Below are 20,728 nucleotides of genomic sequence, written 5' to 3' on the forward strand. Positions count from 1 at the left end.
AGAACTTGACTGTCCTGTGAACACATCTCGTTAAGTGTTGATCTGTTGATCCACCACTTTTTAGTTTGTATTTAAAAATCTCCGCAACTGTTGGACGAATTATTATTAAATTTCGAATAGACATTCATGGTGCCACAACCGGACGACATTAATAATCCCCGCGACCCTTTCAACTAGCACAAACGGCAAGTCAAAGTTTCCACTTGTGCACGGGACTCATGACAGGAGTCCTCTAAAACTAATGAGAGAACTTCAGACAACACTATCACACCATCAGGAATAAAAAACAAGTTTCCAGCCATGACAATTTGTTTTTTTTGTTGGGTCATGTCCCGGACTGATGGCATATTTCCGATTTGTCCTCAGGTCTCTCTTATTTTGAAAATAAGTTTAAGAACGTCATGTCTGGGTCGGTCGTTCTGTTTTAGATCAGGTCCGCCCTGTGAAGACTTCTAGTCTAAACATGGAAAATTATTCTGTTGAAAGAAAAAGATCCAGTCAGGGGGATTTGCGGACTTGAATGTAAAACGGAAAGTCATCCCTCTCAGTGTGACTTTCCACTTTACCCAGAGGAGTTCTTCAGAAAACTGATTCATGGATTTGTCACAGACTGTATTAAAGCCTTGTTGTTTATTGACCTGTGAACCTGGTCGGGGTGTCTCAGTCAGTCTGGAGGTGTTACAAACAGCGGGCTTGATGTAAACCTCTGAGTCACAGTGAGAGCAGAGGTCCCGCTGTATGTTTATGAAGCAGATAACAGCTGGAGGAGGCAGCCTCTTGCTATGATTCAGTCCGCTCAGCAGATGGCATCAGTCTGGCTGACAGCAGCCATTACATCACTCCAAAAACACTCGCACGACGTGGGCATCTTAGCTCAACTGCTTTACATCCATCATCCACGTCAAGACAGCGTGATTCATTCTGCAATTTTTAGGCGTGGATCTTTTAAAGAAGTTTATCCAGACTGTGTTGCATTTGTTGGGTGAAATTCACTTTTAGGGATTCAGAAATATTCATGTGGTGTGGTTGAGTAGGTCATTCAAAGCAATCTCGCTAAAGGTTTGTTTAGTAGGAGTTTTAGAGCTTTTGATCATATCACACTATGTTCTTCAGCAGATGACGTCAACTTTCAGTCTCTCCCTGTTGAGATTGAAGGTTCAGTCTGCAGCTGTATATTTTTAGGTTGTTTTAAACCTTTTAATTGACCCATGCCTGGTTAATAATATGAAGTTACAGTGAGATAATCCAGGGGAAAATGAATTGAATGATTTGCCTACTTTTTCAAGACTTTTGGTAAAAATGATTAAAATAAGGAGAAATACGCATTTATTTGTATGAATTTCACTTAATGGCACTTTAACAGTGGCAGCTTAATCTGATTCCAGCTGTGAAACAAAACGCATTTACTCAAGTACAATTGTGAGGTATTTGTACTTTTCTTGAGTATTTACACTTTCTAATATGTTATGCTTCTACTCTTGTAGATTTATTTCACAGCTTTAGTTACTTTCCAGATTAGATTGATTTTCACGTCCTTTTAGCTTTGATGGTTTGTCGCGCTTCATTTATTTGTGCTCATTTTGTTCCACCTGTCTGTTCAATTGTCTCTGTTTTCTCTGTATACTGGCATTAAACGGCTGGTTCGTATATTCAAGAAATGCATCACTTTAGTCGCCACCACCTTTCTTTTGTTGTGAAAACATTTTTGGTCATGGCCAAGCTGCCTGACCAGTTTTGTTGTCTGTTACAGGTTGGTGCTGAACATTGCCAACTAAAGTTTGTCTTGCCACCAACAAGGATCATTGGCTGTTTTTCAAACTGTTAGCGCTGTTTTCAGTGAAAGATATTTCCATATTTACCTCCCAGACTTTACAGTATCTTGCTGTAAAATCACAGAAACTTTAGATACAAACTGAACATCAGTTTGTGAGTAACATCATAAGAAAGTGGCGCCGACTCGAATCTAAAAGGTGGTGTTATCGGACTGTGTGCCTTTCATCATAGCGGGCTAAGGCAGGCATACAGCAGGGCTGTTTTTAATCAGCTCTTTGTGGGGGACAAACGCCCCTTTGGCCCAGCCTAGCCCATCCCCCAGTGGTGATGTCATTCAGGAGGCATACCTGCTTCAAAAACAACTAACTGATGCGACCTCTGACCCCAGATTCCCCCACACATGGGTGGGTGTCCTCAATGTTTACGAAACGAGGAGATAAGAGACTGAGGAATGTTTTTGGTTGGCTGACGAGTGATGGGGGAGCTGAACTCTCCCTCCCTCCGCAGGTTGTCTGCATTAAAGGGACAGGGGGAAAGTAAACAGAGTGGGGTTTCCTGTTTCCAGGAGTCCTATCTGAGAGAGCCGATGATAGTTTTTTTTTTGTCTCACCTCAGTGACCATCAGTAAGATGACGTGATTAAAACACTGCTTCTTTCTGAGATCGCTTTTTCCAACAAATTTGACAATATTTCTCCAGGGAGTGCAGTAATAGACAGTGGCAGCGCCAACAGTTGGTCAGACTTAGCAACAGTAACCGGGGGGGGCGGGGCTTAGCGAAGGGTCAATTGATCGGAGATTCAGATGTGTTATGTGTGCAGCAGCTAATATAGCCCGAAAGCCTGTAGCCTGCAGCAGAGATGAGGAGCGGGCTAAAGAGGTCTGGTGAGCTCACTTTCTTTCCAACTCCCAACCAAGTAAGAACCTCTAGGTCTGAAAGGTGAAGCCAATGTGAAAGTGCCTTAAACCTGCATTCTTTGCAGATGCAAAAATAAGTCAGATTGAATAAAAGTCTATGAGAAAATTACCACTTCTCAGTAAACTCTTTCCTAATGAGTTTGTCTCCGTCGCTAGTTTCAAGTGTTCTTAAATACAGCATGATGTTCCATAATTTTGTAAATTATGGTCCCATTTAGAGGAAAATAGACGATAAGGCAGGGTAAGCTTTAGGGCGGGGCTACCTTGTGATTGACAAGTCGCTACTATGTCGTGTTCCTTCCCGCTCTACCCTCTGGTCCAAATACGCTCACTTCTGGTTCCAAAAAAAACAAGACGACGACGGCCACAAGGTTTCAAAACGGTAGTCCACAAACCAATGGGATGACGTCACTTGAGGACATTTAGTAGACATACAGCTCCTTCTGGAGAACCTCAACGCCTGGAAACACCTAATCGGTGGTGTTCCCTTTTTAATACAATTTGAGTCTGGTCTTGGACTGAGAAATGTTGATATGCTTCAGACTTTTTCCCACATATTTTGACCACTGCTCAAACTAGAATTTTCAAAAAAGGTGCCAGTACCACATGTGGTTTTCATCTCAGAAAGTACATGTTGGTATGACTGCTATACATTAATTCATGAGAAAGCAATAACAATGGTGCAAGCATATACTTTTAAAATAATGAAATACAGTAAATTTCCTTTACAGTTGAAAGGTTAACGTAAAATATACCGTATGAAGCACGGCGTCAGTTCAAAACACTCAAGTCGAGCTTTCATCAACTGATCGGCATCAGCTGCTTTAATCAAGCTTCACAATCACTGGTGTCACCAATTAGCTGACTAGTAATGTCCAATTATATTGATTGTGTGTGTTCTTAATTTAAAATTCTCATGTTAATGTTTGTTTATTAAGAGGTCATTAGTGCTCAGTTGCTGCTGCTTGTTTGAGAGTTAGAAACAGGAAAGTCACAGCAGCAACTGAATATAACACAGTAAGTTTCTTCTATTATACTGAAGGGAGGGTATGGTTTAATTCAAGGCACCAACTATATTCATTTATAGGAACAAATTTAAAGTTATTACTAATGTGGGAACAACATCAAGCATTTCTGCCCCAGTATGAACCAGAATACTTTCCCAGCTTCTCTGGTCTCAGGAGCAAGCTTTGGGTGCAATCAGATACAAAGTTTGTTTTCTTTGGTCTGTGGACTACACCGTGAAGGATGCCCTTGCTGCATTTTTGGGGGGATTTTGGTTTATTTAAGTTCACATTGAGCCATTGCATGAAGGTATTTGTCCTTGTAAACTTCTCTTGATCCAAAACCCTGATTTGTTTGTAGTCCTTCGGGATGAGGTTTTTCTTGTGGGTTCATGTTTGTCAAGTCAGTGTGACGTGTTGGAAAATGGCAACATGTCTCTTCCCTGTCCTCCAGTTAAAGCCTCTGTGCAAACAAACCTGCAGGATTCCCAGACTTCAGGGATCTGTAGAAAATGTGCTGCAGGCCATTTGTGCTCTGCATGGAGGGGAGGGGAGAGGCATGCAGCTATAACAGGGTGATCACTGTCTGCTTGATGTCTCTGGGGGGTTCGTTGGACTTCTGGTCGTGACAACTGGTGTCTGACAGCTCGCTGATCATTGCTGCTTCCAACCAGAGAAAGACGTTTTGCTGGGCTTCTTTGTGTTTCAGAGAAGTGTTTTAGAAAAGTGGCTCAAACAGAGGTACCGCAGAGGTTTGGCTCAACCAACAGCTCTGACACACGAATATCTGTAATAAATAATGGGTGCTATCCAGGTCCAACGCTGGGCACCTGAAATCATTCAGTCCAGGCCTTGAATCAAGTTATTACTTAGCCAAATGCAATTTACTTTTCTGTAGATTTCTTTAAAACGTTTGGAAACTCTTTTTCAATTGAGAAGTTTTTTAAGTCTCCATCAACAGTAAGTCCAGGTGTCTTTGATTTAACATTTCTAGATGAAAAGCAGAGTGTGTCGACATTCAGCCACAATTGGGCCGTCTCTGCAAAAACATCTGCTTGATTTAGTCCGTTTAATAACCTAATTCAGGGAAACTTAATGTCCGGGGTTGAACGATTTAAGGTGCCCAGAGCTGGACCTGGATCATGCCAGGTATATCAGACATTTATTGTGTCAGAGCTGTTGTTGAGCTGTTGTCAGGGTGACCGAATTTTATAGCAGCGCCTTTGCTTGAGCCACTTTTCTGGAGTACTCATGTGAAGCAGAGAGAAACACAAGTTGGTTTTATTTCTCCCTCTTAATCAGAGGAAACTGATCCAAGACTGAGCCCCAATAAGAAACACCACAGCGCTGTTTGTTGAGCAAGTCTTTGGAAAATAACAAATAAGATTTTGACCGGATGATGCCGCCAGATGAAGCATGAAGAGGTGATTACATTTCATCCCAAAAGGTACCTCTGAACCAAATTTCACGGCAATCTATCCAACAGTAGTTGAGACATTTCACTCAAAAACAAAAGTGAACCTTACAGAAAAAGTCAAGTTATTTAATGCACCACATGTTACCAGAAAAAAAGGACTGGACCGTGATGGAGAGGCTACAGAAACAGTGGTAAAGCGGTAAATGTGAGAAATATTACAAGACTAACAGCAGTTTGACGCTGCAGCTCCCGGCTCCTTCTTCACAACTCGTCCGGTGACTCCAGCGAATTTTGTTTTTCTGGGAAGTGGCATCTTTTTTTTTTTGTTGCTGTGTCGGAGTGATTTAGTGCCCTCCGCTGCCCTGACTTGTTTCAACACAACAGTGACTTCATCTCACAAACGTCTTCCCACCGTCCTCGTCTGTCCCGCGGCTCCTGCCGGGCTTTCGGGCTGAAAGGAAACCGTGTTATTATTTTGTCATTCAACCGAGTCATCGATGACAGCATGCATGCTTACAAAAGAGCAACTGAGGCCTTAATACTTTTAGCCTTTTAATCCCTCTTTCACTGTCACTGAAACGTTGCCGGACAATAAAGCTGAAGCCTGAACAAGTGCAGACAGATAGAGACCAACAATATGTGGATTAGATGGTGTGTTGGCAGGTGGGGCAGCTTTTATCTGGTTTGCGTGTCGTGTTTCTGGTTGTTGCTGTGGTTCAATGTGGGTGATCACAGATTACTTTACACACTGATGGTTGCATTTTTATTTATTAAGCCTTTTTGCCCCAAATCTTTTAGTATCTAGCAGTGTCTCCAAAACACTGAAAATCTGTAACTTAAAGAAACAGTCCAACATTTTGGGATATCATTTATCATTTGATATCTTTTCCCAGAGTCAGATGTCAGCTAAACCGAGACAGTTACAGGATGAACAAGCGACTAGCCTGTTAGCTAACCTCCATTAACAATGTTTCCTCGTTTCTGTTTGTCATGTGATGGTAAATTTAATATCTTTGGGTTTAGGAGCAACATCCTGTATAAAGGTGTCATGTTGGGCTCTGTAATGATTTTCACTTTAGACATTTCATGGACTAAACAATTAATGGATTGATAGACTATTTGTTGATGAAAATAAGTTGTTGTAGAGCTAGTAATTTCTAGGAGACAGGATTGATTTAACAGCAACAGTCCACATTTCACTTCATTTTATTCTTTTACCTTCATGTGCCCTTTTTCAGTTACTCTTTTGTACTCTGTTCTTTTTCTTCGTGCCCTTCTTCTTCATTGTGCCTTGGTTCAGTCTTCTTTGTCTACTTCTTCTTTGTGCCTTGGTTCAGTCTTCTTTGTCTACTTCTTCATTGTGCCCTTCTTCAGTCTTTGTCTTCTTCTTCAAGGTTAAAATATTGATAACCACCACCACACGGTCTACAATACAATAAAACAGTGTAAATGTCTATTGGTCATTGTGACGTAAAGCATCAGTGGTGTAAAACTAAACAAAATAAATTCAACGCCTTCCTTCCAAAAATCCTGTTTGAAGACATTTTAAGGTTCTACAGGAACCACATCTCGGTTTGATTCACTTTCTCACTGCTCCCTCGTCTTTTGAGCTTGAGCTTCTGTCAATCATACTGACCTCCAGGGTTCAAGGGCACTTTGTCAGTAATTATCTGAGGAAACATTCACAGAGGTAACGACACAAACCTGCTTGCTGGGGAAGTGAGTGTGTTCTGTACATATTGTAGTAATTTTCTTAAGAGGCGACATTACAGTTTAGGCCTGCTCTCAGGGTTTAGGACGAGTTCTGCCTTGCTTCAATGATCAGATGACACGAGCGACAAGGAGATTTGATAAAACGCAGGACGAGAAGGAGGAAGTAAAGCTGCCGGTAATCCCGGTGCTTTAAAATCACTCTGAGGAGGATTAATCATTTAGTCTGAATCAGATGTTTGAGCCTGGTGCCAAGCATGACAGAATTTCACAGCGCTGATTACAGAAAGGAGACGTAACGAGAGGGCAGAGGGGGGGGGGGGTGAGTTTAGCTCTGCTGCAGCTTTCAACACCCAAACCGCTGACAACACAGAATAAACAGCAACCAGCCAGTTTTTAAACAACACCTACGCTCCACCGTCACACAGGATCACAAAAGAACGCTTCAGGGGTTGTAGGACAGAATTAATATTTAGGTATGACAGTAATTTGTTTGTGTTTTTATGCCAAATTCTGTTGGAAAGTTTCTTAAAAATATTATTTTTGTGGTGTTGTTAAAGTCCATAAATCACGCTTAAATAAAATTTTGACCTTCTTGAGTATTTTCCATTTTCTAAAACTTTATATATTAAGTATTTTACTCCACTACAGCAATGTGTGTGCCGGTTCTGCTTTAATATTTGTAACTGTTACGTGACATTTTAGCATTTGGCACTGTTTGGCCTCTGGATTTAGTTTAAGTATCACATTGATGGATTTTAAACACTGCCGCCCTATCTGACACTGAGTGATGTGTCCTGACACAGTGACCGCTGCCTATCTGCTGCTTCCAGCACCTCCTAAAACAAACAGTTTGCCCTGAATTTTCCCTTTTCACCACCCAGCTGACCCACCTCCAGCTGTTCACCGGCCTCTCCACCTCCACCCCTTCTCTCATTTCCTCCCTGCTCCTCCCCGCCTGGCCACAGAAAGGACAGAGAGAAAAATGGGGGAGGAGGAGGAAGTAATGCTGATGCTGACGAGTGTAGAGTTTATCAGTATCCTGAATCACTAGCCACAGATTTTCTTTTTGTGAGTCCAATAGGTCAGGTATTTTTTCCAACAGTTGAAAAAACAAACGAGCCAACCGGAGCTTTGTAGAAGAATGGAGGCCGTACCTCATCTTTTTGTTCCAAAGGCAAAACAAAATCTGCAACTGATGTTCAAACAGCAGCAGGGAGTGTAGAAGCTGGGGTAAATTTTTCACAGCTTTTAAGACGGTTTGGTACATTTTCCTTTTGGACTCGTTAACAATGACCTGAAATATTTTAGACCGACAATTACTGAATTTTCTTTAGGCCACTTGGGGTAGCAGCATTGTGAACACCACGTTGACATATCACCTTGTAAGCTGATTTGATGAACCTGTCAGCAAACTGTTGCTAATTTTGGTCTCCACCAGCTCCTGAGGGAAATATCTGGCTTTTTAGCTGCTAAATGCTCCGCTATGTTCACCAGCTCATCTCGGTGTCTGTCTGCTGTTTGCTGCTGAGGAGGTAGGGCACGGCGGCTTTTTACAGCAGCTTCTCTGAAAATAACGCCCTAAGAGTGAACCAGAACAGTAAAACTGCAGTCAGACTGATAAACAATGACCTGAAAGTTACTGTGAAGCTCTGTAAAATTGCCGTGCAGAGACGTAGCTTCAAGCATGTATAAGAATTATTTGCAGTTTTGTGGGCCGAACAGATATGGTGTGGAAGCCACACGCAAACCTTGATCCAGCACTGTGCTGATCAGGTTTTGGAGCCTGTGGATCATACCTTTTAACTCCAAGTGGCATTTTACAGTGATAACTTTTAGATCTGACAGTCAAAGACACTCTCTTCTGCAGCAGCAGAAATTAAACCTGGAGTTTACACAGTTTGCTGTTGCAGTTGCTGCTTTTGTCTTTTACTTGTAGCGTTGTGTTTAGACTGAGTATTTCTACTAAGGGGGAAACTAGCAAAAATCTAATGTGATTATAGCTGGAAAGTTATATCTACAGCGATGGAGAACAGTGGTGCAGGAGACGAGTAGGAATTCATACTGAAACCAAAACGCAAAGCAGAGCAGAGAGAGGAGATGACGCTGTAGTTATAAACTGAACCTAAAAAGGGGTAAAGATGAAAGTTGATGAGGATCAGAGGTCACAGCCTGCCCCACCTACATCAATCTGTTACAGAAAGTGAAGGAACAGATGGCGTCTTGGAGCCATTAGGGATCATTTAGTGACCCAGAAGCCAAATGTGAGTTTAGTAACTCGACACCTGAGCAGACACATGGAGCTTATTGACCTGTTAATCTCAGCTGAGGCTGAAACACGATCAACATCAACACAAGCCACAGACCAGGTTACAGTCATGTATCTGATGTGCTCAAAATTTATGTAAAAGCTTCTCAGAAAAGTTAACACACAGAAAACACAGGTTGCTTCTCAAACTCCTTCAAGGGCAATTTTGGAGACACCAATTAACCTAGCCTGCATGTCTTTGGATGGTGGGAGGAAGCCGGAGCACCCGGAGAGAACCCACGTGAACAAGCAAACTCCACACAGAAAGGCAACCAAACCATCAATTATTATATATTCTATCCAGATATCCCTTTTTCCACGTTTTTGTTCGTGAAGATTCTCAGTCATCCAGGTCAAAGTTATCCAAGGAAGGTCAAAAACATGGGTAGTGGATACCTGAAGACGTTTTGCCTCTCATCCAAGAGGCTTCTGACTGGCTGGTAGAGAATCCTAGCTATTTAACCGCCTTATCAGTGTGATGGATACCTCTTGGTTTGTTAGTGCTCCTGGCTGTTGTAACGACAGTTGCTGTGTTCATAGTCTGAACGACCGTTGTTGGCATTTTCGCATGAGGCCTAATGTGAGAGTTTCTTCACTCGCCTGTGAAGAGATGAAAGGACAGAATTGTAGGTGGGGGATAAGTGGTGTTTTAGCCATCCCCCTGTTGAGAGATGGTACCTCCATGCTGGTGTAAACAGGATTTTTCCCTCCCTTTGTGTGTCTCTTGTCCTTCAAATGTAGGTAAACTGCAGAGTCTCGGCCTGAGGAGTTGGCTTCAACTGGCAATTCCAAAAACGGTCATTCAGACTCAATTTTGAGCAATGTTGCTGGGCAATCTTGCTAGTGGCAAGTCCGACGATGTTTTGAACAGATAGGGGCGGGGCAGGTGGCAGAGTGGTGGGGAAAGGAGATTACGGTAGTAATCTTTACTCATTACCATTGCAATGTTGCCCTGCACAATTGCTCAAAAAGTTGCCCCGTTTATCATCAGCTTCAGGCTCATGTAACTCCAACAACCGCAATGACTGTCGTTACAACAGCCAGGAGTACAAACAAACCGAGCGGGATCCATCACCTTGAGAACAACTCCACCGACGTTAAATGTCTTGGACTCCCTGCCAGTCATTGAGAATAGAAGAAGCCTCCTGAATGAGAGGCGAAATGTCTGCAAGTATCTTTAACCAAGTCCAGTTGCCCTTTATTTCAACCTTCCTTCCTTCCTTGGATCTGAAGGGCGTTGTTGAGTCAGAGCTTTCATGCCTGTGTGAGTGGTCGTGTTTGGCACGTCTCTGGATAAATAGATTAACAGTGTTCATAATAAATGCTGTGATGTCACGCTTACACGAGGTGAAGAGCACGTGTGTTTATCCTGCAGATAAACAGCCGGTGTCGTTTCTCATCCGCAGCACGTCAGATTTTCCCTCTGGCCGGATCTCTTCACGACCTGACAGACTCTTTTGTTAAGAAAGCGAGGAGGAGTCAGGACTCTTTGTCGTCTGTGATTCATGACAAGTGTTTCTCATTTAAGCTTTTATTGTTTCCCAACCACCAGTGATGAATGACTGAGGAGCAATAATACCACAGTGGAAAAGTACTCATTATGTGTAAAAGTCTGCATTTAAGTGATTTACTTCTGTAGGTTTCCAGACATCTAAGGGATTTCCCTTTAATCTGGTATCTCCAGCTCTGGGAATTTTCATTGAGCCCACTTTAATTCATCCCCAAAATTGTAGATATGAGCTTTTCCCTTTGTAAAGCTGTGTCATTGAGATGAAAAATAGTTGCTTTTAAGAGGATTTGTGGTTTTGTATGGAAACGGTGGGACGCAAGGAAAGCACTGATGCATTTGAGTTTGACTTCATTACAGAACTGGAGTAAAGTTACTGGTGCTTCCCACCTTTTGCTAACTGTACCAAGTGCTCCTTCCTCTCCAGGCTGACGGCTCAGAGGAGCATCGAGGATGCTGAGGAGGTGGAGAGGGAGCGCCGTCGAAGAGCTCGTGAGTCTTTGCGCTGGTCAAACGGCGGCTCGCTTCCCAGAGAGTCTTCACTGGAAAATGAGACGCCGGCAGAGGAGAGCAAGTAAGTACTGACACACTGAGACGCAATCAGAACAAAAGTGCTATTTTACAGTCCACGTATATTAATAATACTAATGATCTTTATTTATACAGCACTTTTCAAATCAAAGTCACAAAGTGCTTTACACGGTTGAACCAGGATTAAAGCATTTGTCGGCAATGTGCAAGCATTAAAATTAGAGATGAAACAGTTTGAAAGTGGCCTAAAGGTGCATGTTATCATGTGCAATGGAGGAACAGAGTCTGCAGACACATGACACAAACAGCAGCAAAACATTGTGTTGTGTTTTTACCAGAGTAACACTGACAGCTTCACTTCACAAGTCAGACGGACAAACCATGACATGTTCCCTCAATCAAGTCCCCACATCATGCATTGAGCTAAAAGTTAACTTACCTTGCATTCGCTATAAAGAGTTTTCCAATAACGACCAAACTTTAGACAGGCTGAAAAATCTCCGGAGTGCTGTCACTTGCTTCCTTCCCAAACCCACGTTGCATGCTACACATGCTGGTCTGGGAGACTTTAGTAATTTTGGCTGATGCCGGAGAGTTTTTACAGTAAGTGTTTTAAAAGTGTGATATTCGAACACTCTTCATGATAATTAAAATTTTAAATGTTGATACTACCTGGGAATTTTACCTTGGTTTGTCATTAAACCACAAAGCTTTTTTTTTTTTAAAGAGAGGTTTTGAGAAGTGACTTAAAAGTTGTCATGTTTCTTTTAGGATTTAAAAGAAATGAGGATAATTACAAATATGACATTGTTGAATTCCTTGTCCATTTAATCATGGGAACCCAGGAAGCTATTAGGTGCAGAACATTATTCATTCACTTCCCTCAGGTCCCACGACACGACTTCCTGTACAAGCTGCTAACTGTCTGACTGTGTTATTTTTTTGTAGTGATAACTGCAAGTGTGTCGTCATGTTTCCCAGCTGTGAAACTCAAAGCTCCTTGCTCCTCGCTGCTCGTCGTACGCTCGCAAGTTTATGGCGTTTCACGGATGTCTGGTTACATAAAACAAACGTTTCCCTTGGGAAAAGCTGCAAACAACCTCTTCCCTCCCGCCTTTCTGAAAAACGAACACACAGCTGCCTTCACATTACACAACCGCCAAAGAATGTCTTGATGAAAACCACCATTATGTCAAAGCTTGTGGCGTTTGAGCCGAATTTTAATTTAAGACTCATAAATACAGCTTGCACCTCCAACACCTTCTCCTCGGTCACATCACAGGCTCAGCTGGTGTCGGGCTGCGGTGACTCGGCATGAGGCAGCTCCACTGCAGCCTGTAATTGAGAAGTCTTCTGTACAAGACGAAGCAGTGATGTAATGCTGTTTTGAAACTACTTTTTGCAAAGTTAGCTGTATGATTTCCTGCCTCCAAGGAGATCAGAGGTCAAGTGCTGAATCCATCCATGTTGATTGAATTGAACTGCTTCTGCCCAGGAGATGTTAAAATAAAAGTTACATGCATAACTCTATATCTGGCCATGGATCAACCAAAAATGCGTTTGGCCGTCCTTCAATACTTTCTGATTTTAAGGTAATCTTTAAAAAACCCTCACAAATGCATAGTTTTTAATAAAGGCTCAGTAACTACCTAAAATAGCTGGTTTAGTTTTTCTCAAACAAAGAGGAGGTTTGGGGCAGCAGGACAGTGTATGTGGGACTGAGTCAGAATAAACTAGAGTGTGTGTGTGTGTGTGTGTGTGTGTGTGTGTTCATGGTGATGAAGGAACATGTGACCCAGTGCACCAGTGAGGCTCATTGATGGCTCAAAGGAAGAAGAGATATCAGGCTCTGAGACACACACAGGCTTTTTTAGGAGATACATTCACTGTTAGTTTGACTTTTTATGGGATATTTTGGAACTATAAGTAGATACTAAGTTACAAAACACATACAAATTACACAAAACAAGCATAAGGTAGGTAGATATACGTTTTACAAACATTCATACAAAGAACTGCTGTAGGCTACTACTAGATACCATAAATAGAATGAAATAGGCTTTAAGAAATTCAATTCTCTTCAAACAAACCAAAAACAAATCACCAGATTTATCCTTAAAATCACTCATCCTTTAGTTCTACTTCGTACATAAAAATGTTGGCTGGTGCAGCCAGTGTTTAATGGCTTTAAAGCTGGCTTTGGCTTTTGCAGTAGCTAGATTCTGTGACTGTCTGCTCTTTGCTGCTCTCTGTGGCGGTCAGAGATTATTAACATTATGTTAAAGGAGACCTATTATGCTTTTCCATATTTTATGACTTATCTACAATGTTACAATGTTAGATGTTCATGTTAAACATGGCCAAAGCTCATGGCTTCACATAATGAGGTTAAAGTATTTAAAAGAAATCCCTGTGAGCGAAAACCTCAGATTTCCTCCTGTCTGAACGCTCTGTTTTCAACTGCTTTTTCTACCAACAGCTCCGTTCTACGTAATACGGAGTCAGACGGAGCCGGTATTCCATATATGGTCATTTGCTCCCACAGCAATGGCACAGCAACGCTCAGTCTGTCTGTATCGCCCAGCGACAAGAACAGCCTGGTAACATGCTTCAGATCTTGGCCAATCAAAAGACAGTGGACTTTGAGAGGAATTACAGGGAGTCAGGATGTGGTTAGGCTAGTTAAGCATAAAGCTGGAATCCGGAGTAACAGCTAGCCTGGCTTTGTTTCTAAAGCTCAAAAAGTTACACGTTGCACGTTTGTTTAATTTGAACATAAACAGTACACAAATGTAGAAATCAGTTTGTAGTTACTTGTTGCAACTATTACTTGACGAGTGCTCAAGTAGAAGACAAACACGAAACATGAAAAGTTTTGAAAGAATGTATATATATTATTAAAAACTAACTGCTGGCATGTAAGTGAAACACATTATGGTTTGGTTTTTAGATGTTTGATTATAAAATTGTTGATTTTATTTTTATTATTTGAGGATCATTTAGAAAACTTGAAAATAACTGACAACAGAAATCCTGCAACAGACACTGAGACTATGAGGAGCGGATTGATACAAGTTAAAACAGAGAGGAGGTGGAGGTTGTTTCCTGACGGATGTGTCTCATCATCAAAAGATATCCGACTGACTTGTTCCTGTCAGGAATCTGTCCAGGTGTTGACTTTACAGCCCAAACAGAAACGTCCCTGCTCGTTTAATTATGATTAGCTGCTGAGACATCAGGCCGAGACTGCCATCATGCAGCAGGGGCTCCGTCGGCGTCTTAATCATCTGGGGAATGCTGAGTGAATTCCTTTCTGCCAGCTCCTGGGAACACAAAACACACTTTCATTATGTTTATTCAGTAGGGGGGGACAGCAGGAGATTCTGTGCTAATTGCTGAAAATTTGTCCAATGGTAAGTTCACTTTCTCAACACTTAATTAATATTTAAATAAAAGTTCAAACCTTTTATAAGAATGAGTTAGATTACACTGCGTGTTGCAGCTGTGTGGCTGTTTGTTGCACCTGTGTGCAAAGGGAAGCGGGTGAAGAGCTGCAGAGGTCTCAGTGTTGATGGATGATTACTCTACACATCCTCTGTTGAGACCACAGCACCGGCAACACTGATGAGCTGCAGATATGTCACGTGTCCAAATGTTCCACACTGGAAGTGAACCGCTGGTCCAAAATGGTCTGAAGCCGACTCAGTGGGTTTCAGCGTTGAGACATTTTGTTACGTAAAACATTGGGCTCTGGTCTTGATCAGGTTTGGGTATTTTCTAATGATGTGACTTATGAAGAAATTTCTCTCTCTGACTCAAATCATCTTGTGCAAGAACCTACGCAAGTGAGTAACTACAATACATTGCATTAGTCTGGTGAACTTATGATGAGTAATGGATAAAGAGATTTTCTGAAAGCATAATTTGTTTTAGCAAATCCCAAGTGATAAAACCCTCTATGGGCCAGTTTCCATTTTCTGCTTTTACTAGTTGTTGTTTCAGCTGCGGTGGAGACTAATCATTCATTTGTCAGCTACTAATAGCTCTGTGATTACAGAAGCTAATCAGTGGAGAAATGTATTACCCCACTCAGTTTAATCTGCTCCACTCAGTGAAGAGACGGGTTTGGATCCAACAGACGACACTGATACATTTCAGCTGTTACACTCGGGGGGACATCCAGGTGGAAATGGCAATCTGACTGTTAGATTTTGGCTTATCTTGAGTACAAGTGAAACATTTTGTTTTTACAGTGGTGTTGGAGGAGCAGTCTATCCTCTGGGGACCGAGAATATCCACACCAGATGTTGTGGTAATCTGGCAAGTAGTTGTGAATATCCTGATTTCAAATTATTATAACTTGTGCTGCACAGTGCTATTTTCTATGCACTGTCCTGGGCTCCAGAGTGAACGCCTCCCTGCCAGTCCAAAGCCTTTTGTTAACTGAGGCATTGGGAGGCTTGTTACTAAAATCACTTAATGCCTTTTGACGGACAGAAACTCTTTGCTCTTGCAGACCAGATCAGACCTGCTGTTAGGAACTCAACTGTCACTTCTAAAATGACTTAGCTCGGGACTAATGAGCTTTTCAAGAGTAAAATCAACAAGTTAAACCTCCACCAGGAGAAAGACTCCTGTGAAAACTAAAGCAATCGAAGTGCTCAAACAGCAGATGAGTGTCTCATCTCAACTAAATGAAGGGTCTCTGAAATGGACTCGGACAAGGACAGCAGGGTGGACGCAGTAGTACTATTTTCAAACAGTTAACTATGAACTTCCATTGTTATTAACTTATAGTTAATAGTAATATGTACAGTAAAGTCAAACCAGGCTTACTTTACATTTAGTCATCTGATCTAAATAAAAGATAGTAGCATAAGAACAGAGCATGTATCATTTAGAGCAGCAATTCTCAATCAAGAAAAAAATCTATTTAAAAACTGTCTTGGAGCTCAGGGATCCACACAAACCCGGTTGGGTAAACTAACATATTTTGTTTCAGGGAAGTAATTAAAAATCTTGTTCAATTTCTTTAAAGAACCATACTATTTTCCTACTAAAGTACAATGATTTAATCAGACGATTATGTGTTTAGATCATTATTGTATAGGTTTTGTGTTTATCCTGTGATTAAAAGCAAAATGTGTCTTTCTTTGTTGATGACACCATACTGTGACCTGCTGATGTAATTTGTATTTTAGTCTTCTATTTCTATGAGCTATTTAAAAACTGAGTTGCTCATAGCGTCTGCCAGTGCTGAGTTTATTATAGTTTGAAATCATGACCACCTGCTGCTGATCAGTTAACTGCCGTCAATAAGCCATCCTGACTCCTTTCCCATCTTATCCTCAGGTACGACGGCAGTCTGAAGCCAAACAGCTGTCCGTCTCTGGAAGAGGATGAAGGCTTCAGCGACTGGACTCAGCGCAGAGAGAGAAGGAGGCAGCAGCGCCTGCAGGAGCTCAACCAGGGAGGCGAGGAGGATGAGGAAGAAGAGGTTGTCACGATAAACAAAGCTGTACCCGAAAAGACCATCCAGGCCTTGGTCACATCCTCCAGCCGACTCCAGAGACAGGAGCAGGAAGAGGTAGAAAACACCAAGGTGGAGATGGAGAGGAGGAAGGCATTTGATAAGGAGGGAATTCGAGCTGAGAGGGTGAGGAGGGAGAAAGAGATGGAGGAGAAGGACAAGAGGAAGAGAGAGGAGGTGATGACCAGGAGAAAGGAGGAGATTCAAAGGCCGAATGCAGAGGTAAGGATTTCTCAAATAACTGAAGTCTCAAACATACTTGGTCATATTTCAAGTTATTCATAACATGTCAAGGTCAATCTTTGTAAGACAAGTCTTAGTCCTTTGAGATGAGCCAAAGACAAGTCCAAGTCAAGTCTCAAGTTATTCAAAACAAGTCTTAGATCAGTTCTCAAGACCTTAAGGGTAAGTCCAAGTCAAGTTTAAATGATTTAAGACAAATAATGTCCAAGTCAAGTCTGACAAACATTTCAGGCAAGTAAAGTATCAGTTTATTCGAGACAAGTCATAGTCAAGTCTCAAGTCATTAGAAACCAGTTTTTATCTCAAGTTATTTGAGACAAGTCCAAGTTCAGTTTCAAGTCATTTTGAGTCTGGAATCATTCAAAACAAGAGTGAATTTTCCAGTCAAGTCTCAAGTCATTTAGAAAATGTCCTGTGCAAGTCTCAACATCCAAGTCAGGTCTTAAAGTCGTTCAGGAAAAAACACAAAGTCACAAGCAATTTGCTAGTCAAAATTCAGGTCTTAATGTATGAAAAGAAGATTAATTATGTTTAACTTTTCAGGTGGAGAAAAGAAAAGAAGTTAAAATCTCCTACACATCAAAGGTTTTCCTTCACCAAGAGCCGAAACACAGCAATGGAGACGCAACCAATGAGGAAGTGACGTCATACGTGATCAACAAGACAAAAAGGTCCACCAGGTGTGCAGTGTTTTATTTGTGGCTCAAGTGGCTACTTAACTTTGTGAAAATGACAAATGTTTAACTTTTATCAGCCAATGCAGGGGTTTATCTGAGAATATGACAAAAGAGGAGTATTCAGTTTCAGCTTTCAGAGATAACTTGCTTGATTCAACTTTGATTACAGTATGTGGACAGGGGTGTCCACAAAGTTTAGCCTATATTGTGTGTGTGTATATGGCAACACAGAGTCATGGCAAAACAAAGTGTCAAATATCAAAAATTCATAGAAACTTTCCATTGTCAATCTGTCCAGTTCCAAAGCACTCAAATAAGGTTCTTAAGGACTAAATGCCGGACAGGAAGTGGCTATGGTGTGACATGGACAGTTTGTTTGGGCTTTACACGAAGCTAACAGACTCAGTTCAGGTCATTAATAACAGCAGTTAGTATTTTAAGCCTCCCTGTTGTGTGTAGCAGAGCCATGGAGCCGGAGGAGGCGGAGGCCATCCTGGAGACGGAGCAGCGTCTGGAGAAAATCCGGCTGAGCCTCCAGCAGAAGGAAAGCCAGGGGCTGGAGCAGCTGAGACTCCGACAGGCCGAGGCCGAGCAGGAGCTGGAGGAGCTGAAGAGGAGGAGGGAGGAGAGACGTCGAGTCCGGGAGGAAGAGGAGCGTCGGAGGGAGGAGGAGGAGCAGCAACGGCTGGCCAAAGAGGAGGTGACCATGCGTCATGAAAGGCTTAAAATATTTGTGGAGGTATTAGATATGTAGACATGACTACAAGAAGGACTCGCTGGATTAAGGAAACCACCTCCGGTCAAACACAAGTTTATTTTTAGTGAAGTTTAGCAGAAGAAAAGCTCCTCTAAAGTCCTATTGTCTGTGAAAAATCTTATTGGCTGCTTTACTAGTGAATGAACATAGAGTTTATGAGCCACTGCTGTGAAAAATAAACTCCCTAATTTGGTTAAAGCTTCCAACAGCTCTGTCAAATCCTTAAATCTACTCCAAAGCTTTCAAACTAGACTGAGAACATCGTCGTGAGCTGTGAGGTATTTTTTTAGGCTTGTGGGTGCTGCCACAAAATCAGGATTGTGTAACAATTGATCAAATAACAACATTTGGGTTACTCATAATGATAAACATACAGAATTATAACCACCTTTACACTCTTTTAGCTCATAGTTTTGGTGTTCAACAAACACAGAGACAGTGGAGCATTTAGAAGCTAGAGACAACGATTTTTCTCAGGAGTTGGGAGAGACCAAAACAGAGCTAAAAGCTAGAGGAAATATTGGACTTCAAAAAACAAAAATCACTCTAATGGGATGATAATGCTGCTCCATGTCTGCTGGATGTCAGCTGTTATCTAACATGCTAGTTGGCTCGAAACAAGCTTGTCAGAAGATAACATGAGATATGTGTAATTCTTTAGCTAGATGTCGAGTTATAGTGCCTTCTATTAGCATTCAGACCAATGTAGATGAGATTAGAAATGTGGAGTTGAACAGTGTTTGTTACCCGACACTCCCAGGAGGAGAGGAGGCGGATGAAGGAGGACATCGAGAGGAGGAGGATGGAGGCAGCAGAGAGGATGAAGAGCCTGAGTACATCTAACGTGGACGGAGACGAGATGTTCAGTCCCGTCAATCCCAAAGCTCCCACACACAAGGTAAATATCACCAATAGAAGCTTCAACTACATTTATTGAAGCAGTCTGCGTCTGAAAAGTTTTGAACAGGCAAATCATTTATTGACGTTGGCGTTAGCTGTTGTAGTAAAATGTTTGATTAGATTATTTAAACGCAGATGTTGTTCACACAAGTTAACATCTTTGTTCTAGCAAGACAAAAATGGATTCTTTCATCTTTAAATAAGAGTTTTCCTCTAGTGTGAATGTTTGTACGGAAGCCCTAAGCGGCCATCGAGTCATATCTTTATTTTACTCCTTCTACCCGTGATGGGGTGGCAGTAGCTCAGTCCGTAAGGGTTAGGCTGGGAACCAGAGGGTTGTCTGTTTGAATCCAGCTCGGACCAGAGTTGCAGCTTGGAGACTGGTAGCTGTTTGTGTGTCTTTCGGACCTGCGTGTAAAATACTAACATATCAATAACAGAGTGAAAACATTGAATTTCCCCTCGTGGGATTACTAAAGTATATATCTAAATCAAAATCTCATAACAGGATAATTATCTCGTGATAACGGGATCCTTTTTTGGAGATACAGTAGTTTAACACAGGTTGGCAAGAAGACAGGTGGTCTCAGTATTGTTGATTAGCTCAGTTGGTAAGGCACAAGACTCATAGTCTTCAGATTGTGAGATCAATCCTCATGGAAGAATAAATTAAATAAAATCTTTTTCATATTACTCTTCAACAAAGTTGTTATGAAGATGACTGATTCACATGCTCACAATTAATCACGTGCTGGAGTGTGCGCATCCCTGCGATTGGTCAACGTTCATCAACTTTTCATTTCCCCATTATTCCCAGGCAGAGGAAATTCATCCGCTTCTCATTCAGGGGAATCCATTTATCCACAACTACACATTTCCTGACGGCTATTTCAGAACCTTTGAAATAGCCGTCAGGAAATGTGTGATTGGATTCCCCTGAATCTCTTCATAACAACTTTGTTGAAGAGAATTATTAAAAAAACACACAAAAGAAGAATGAAAAACTTTGCAGAGAGCAGAGGTCAAACCTGGAATCCCTTGGATTGCAAGTCATGCACTTGATCAGCTGAGCTAACTACTGACTCAGCAAAGTGCTATGAAATTACGGTAAAGAAACGCACCTGCCGACCCCTGTGTTCAGCTATGGTTCGTTATCTCGAGATCATGAGAATATTATTCCATTATCACGAGAAAAACAACAGCCGTTATCTCGAGATCATGAGATAATTTTCCCATTATCACGGGTAAAATAAAGATATGAATCGATGGCCGCTTGGGGCTTCTGTATGTTTGGACTCTGAGCTCCAGTTTTGCCACCTGAGCAGAATTAGTGAGCATGAAGTGACGGTAAAGATGATGACGATGAAAAACCAATTTACACATGACTTAACTGCTTACTAGCTAAGACACATAAGGGTGCAACCTGATATAGTTATATTTAATAGTTTCAAACTG

At 41.7% G+C, this 20,728-nt stretch overlaps 1 protein-coding gene across 4 annotated transcripts in view; it reads left to right on the top strand.

The window, feature by feature from the left end:
• lsp1a (lymphocyte specific protein 1 a) overlaps nucleotides 1-20,728 on the top strand; it is a 52,596-nt gene that overhangs the window by 10,505 nt on the left and 21,363 nt on the right. Inside the window, exons 1-7 of one of the 4 annotated variants that reach the window (XM_046038687.1) lie at nucleotides 3,687-3,706; nucleotides 11,063-11,209; nucleotides 15,420-15,486; nucleotides 16,519-16,918; nucleotides 17,483-17,619; nucleotides 18,076-18,316; nucleotides 19,134-19,271. In XM_046038687.1, coding sequence (XP_045894643.1) covers nucleotides 11,089-11,209; nucleotides 15,420-15,486; nucleotides 16,519-16,918; nucleotides 17,483-17,619; nucleotides 18,076-18,316; nucleotides 19,134-19,271 — 1,104 coding nt within the window. In that variant the 5' untranslated portion in view covers nucleotides 3,687-3,706; nucleotides 11,063-11,088. Of the gene's footprint in view, nucleotides 1-3,686; nucleotides 3,707-11,062; nucleotides 11,210-15,419; nucleotides 15,487-16,518; nucleotides 16,919-17,482; nucleotides 17,620-18,075; nucleotides 18,317-19,133; nucleotides 19,272-20,728 lie in introns of those variants that run through there. The other 3 variants (XM_046038686.1, XM_046038683.1, XM_046038685.1) reach the window with 3 other exon arrangements.

This window comes from Micropterus dolomieu, linkage group LG22 (assembly GCF_021292245.1).
Source record: "Micropterus dolomieu isolate WLL.071019.BEF.003 ecotype Adirondacks linkage group LG22, ASM2129224v1, whole genome shotgun sequence".
NCBI lineage: Eukaryota > Metazoa > Chordata > Actinopteri > Centrarchiformes > Centrarchidae > Micropterus > Micropterus dolomieu.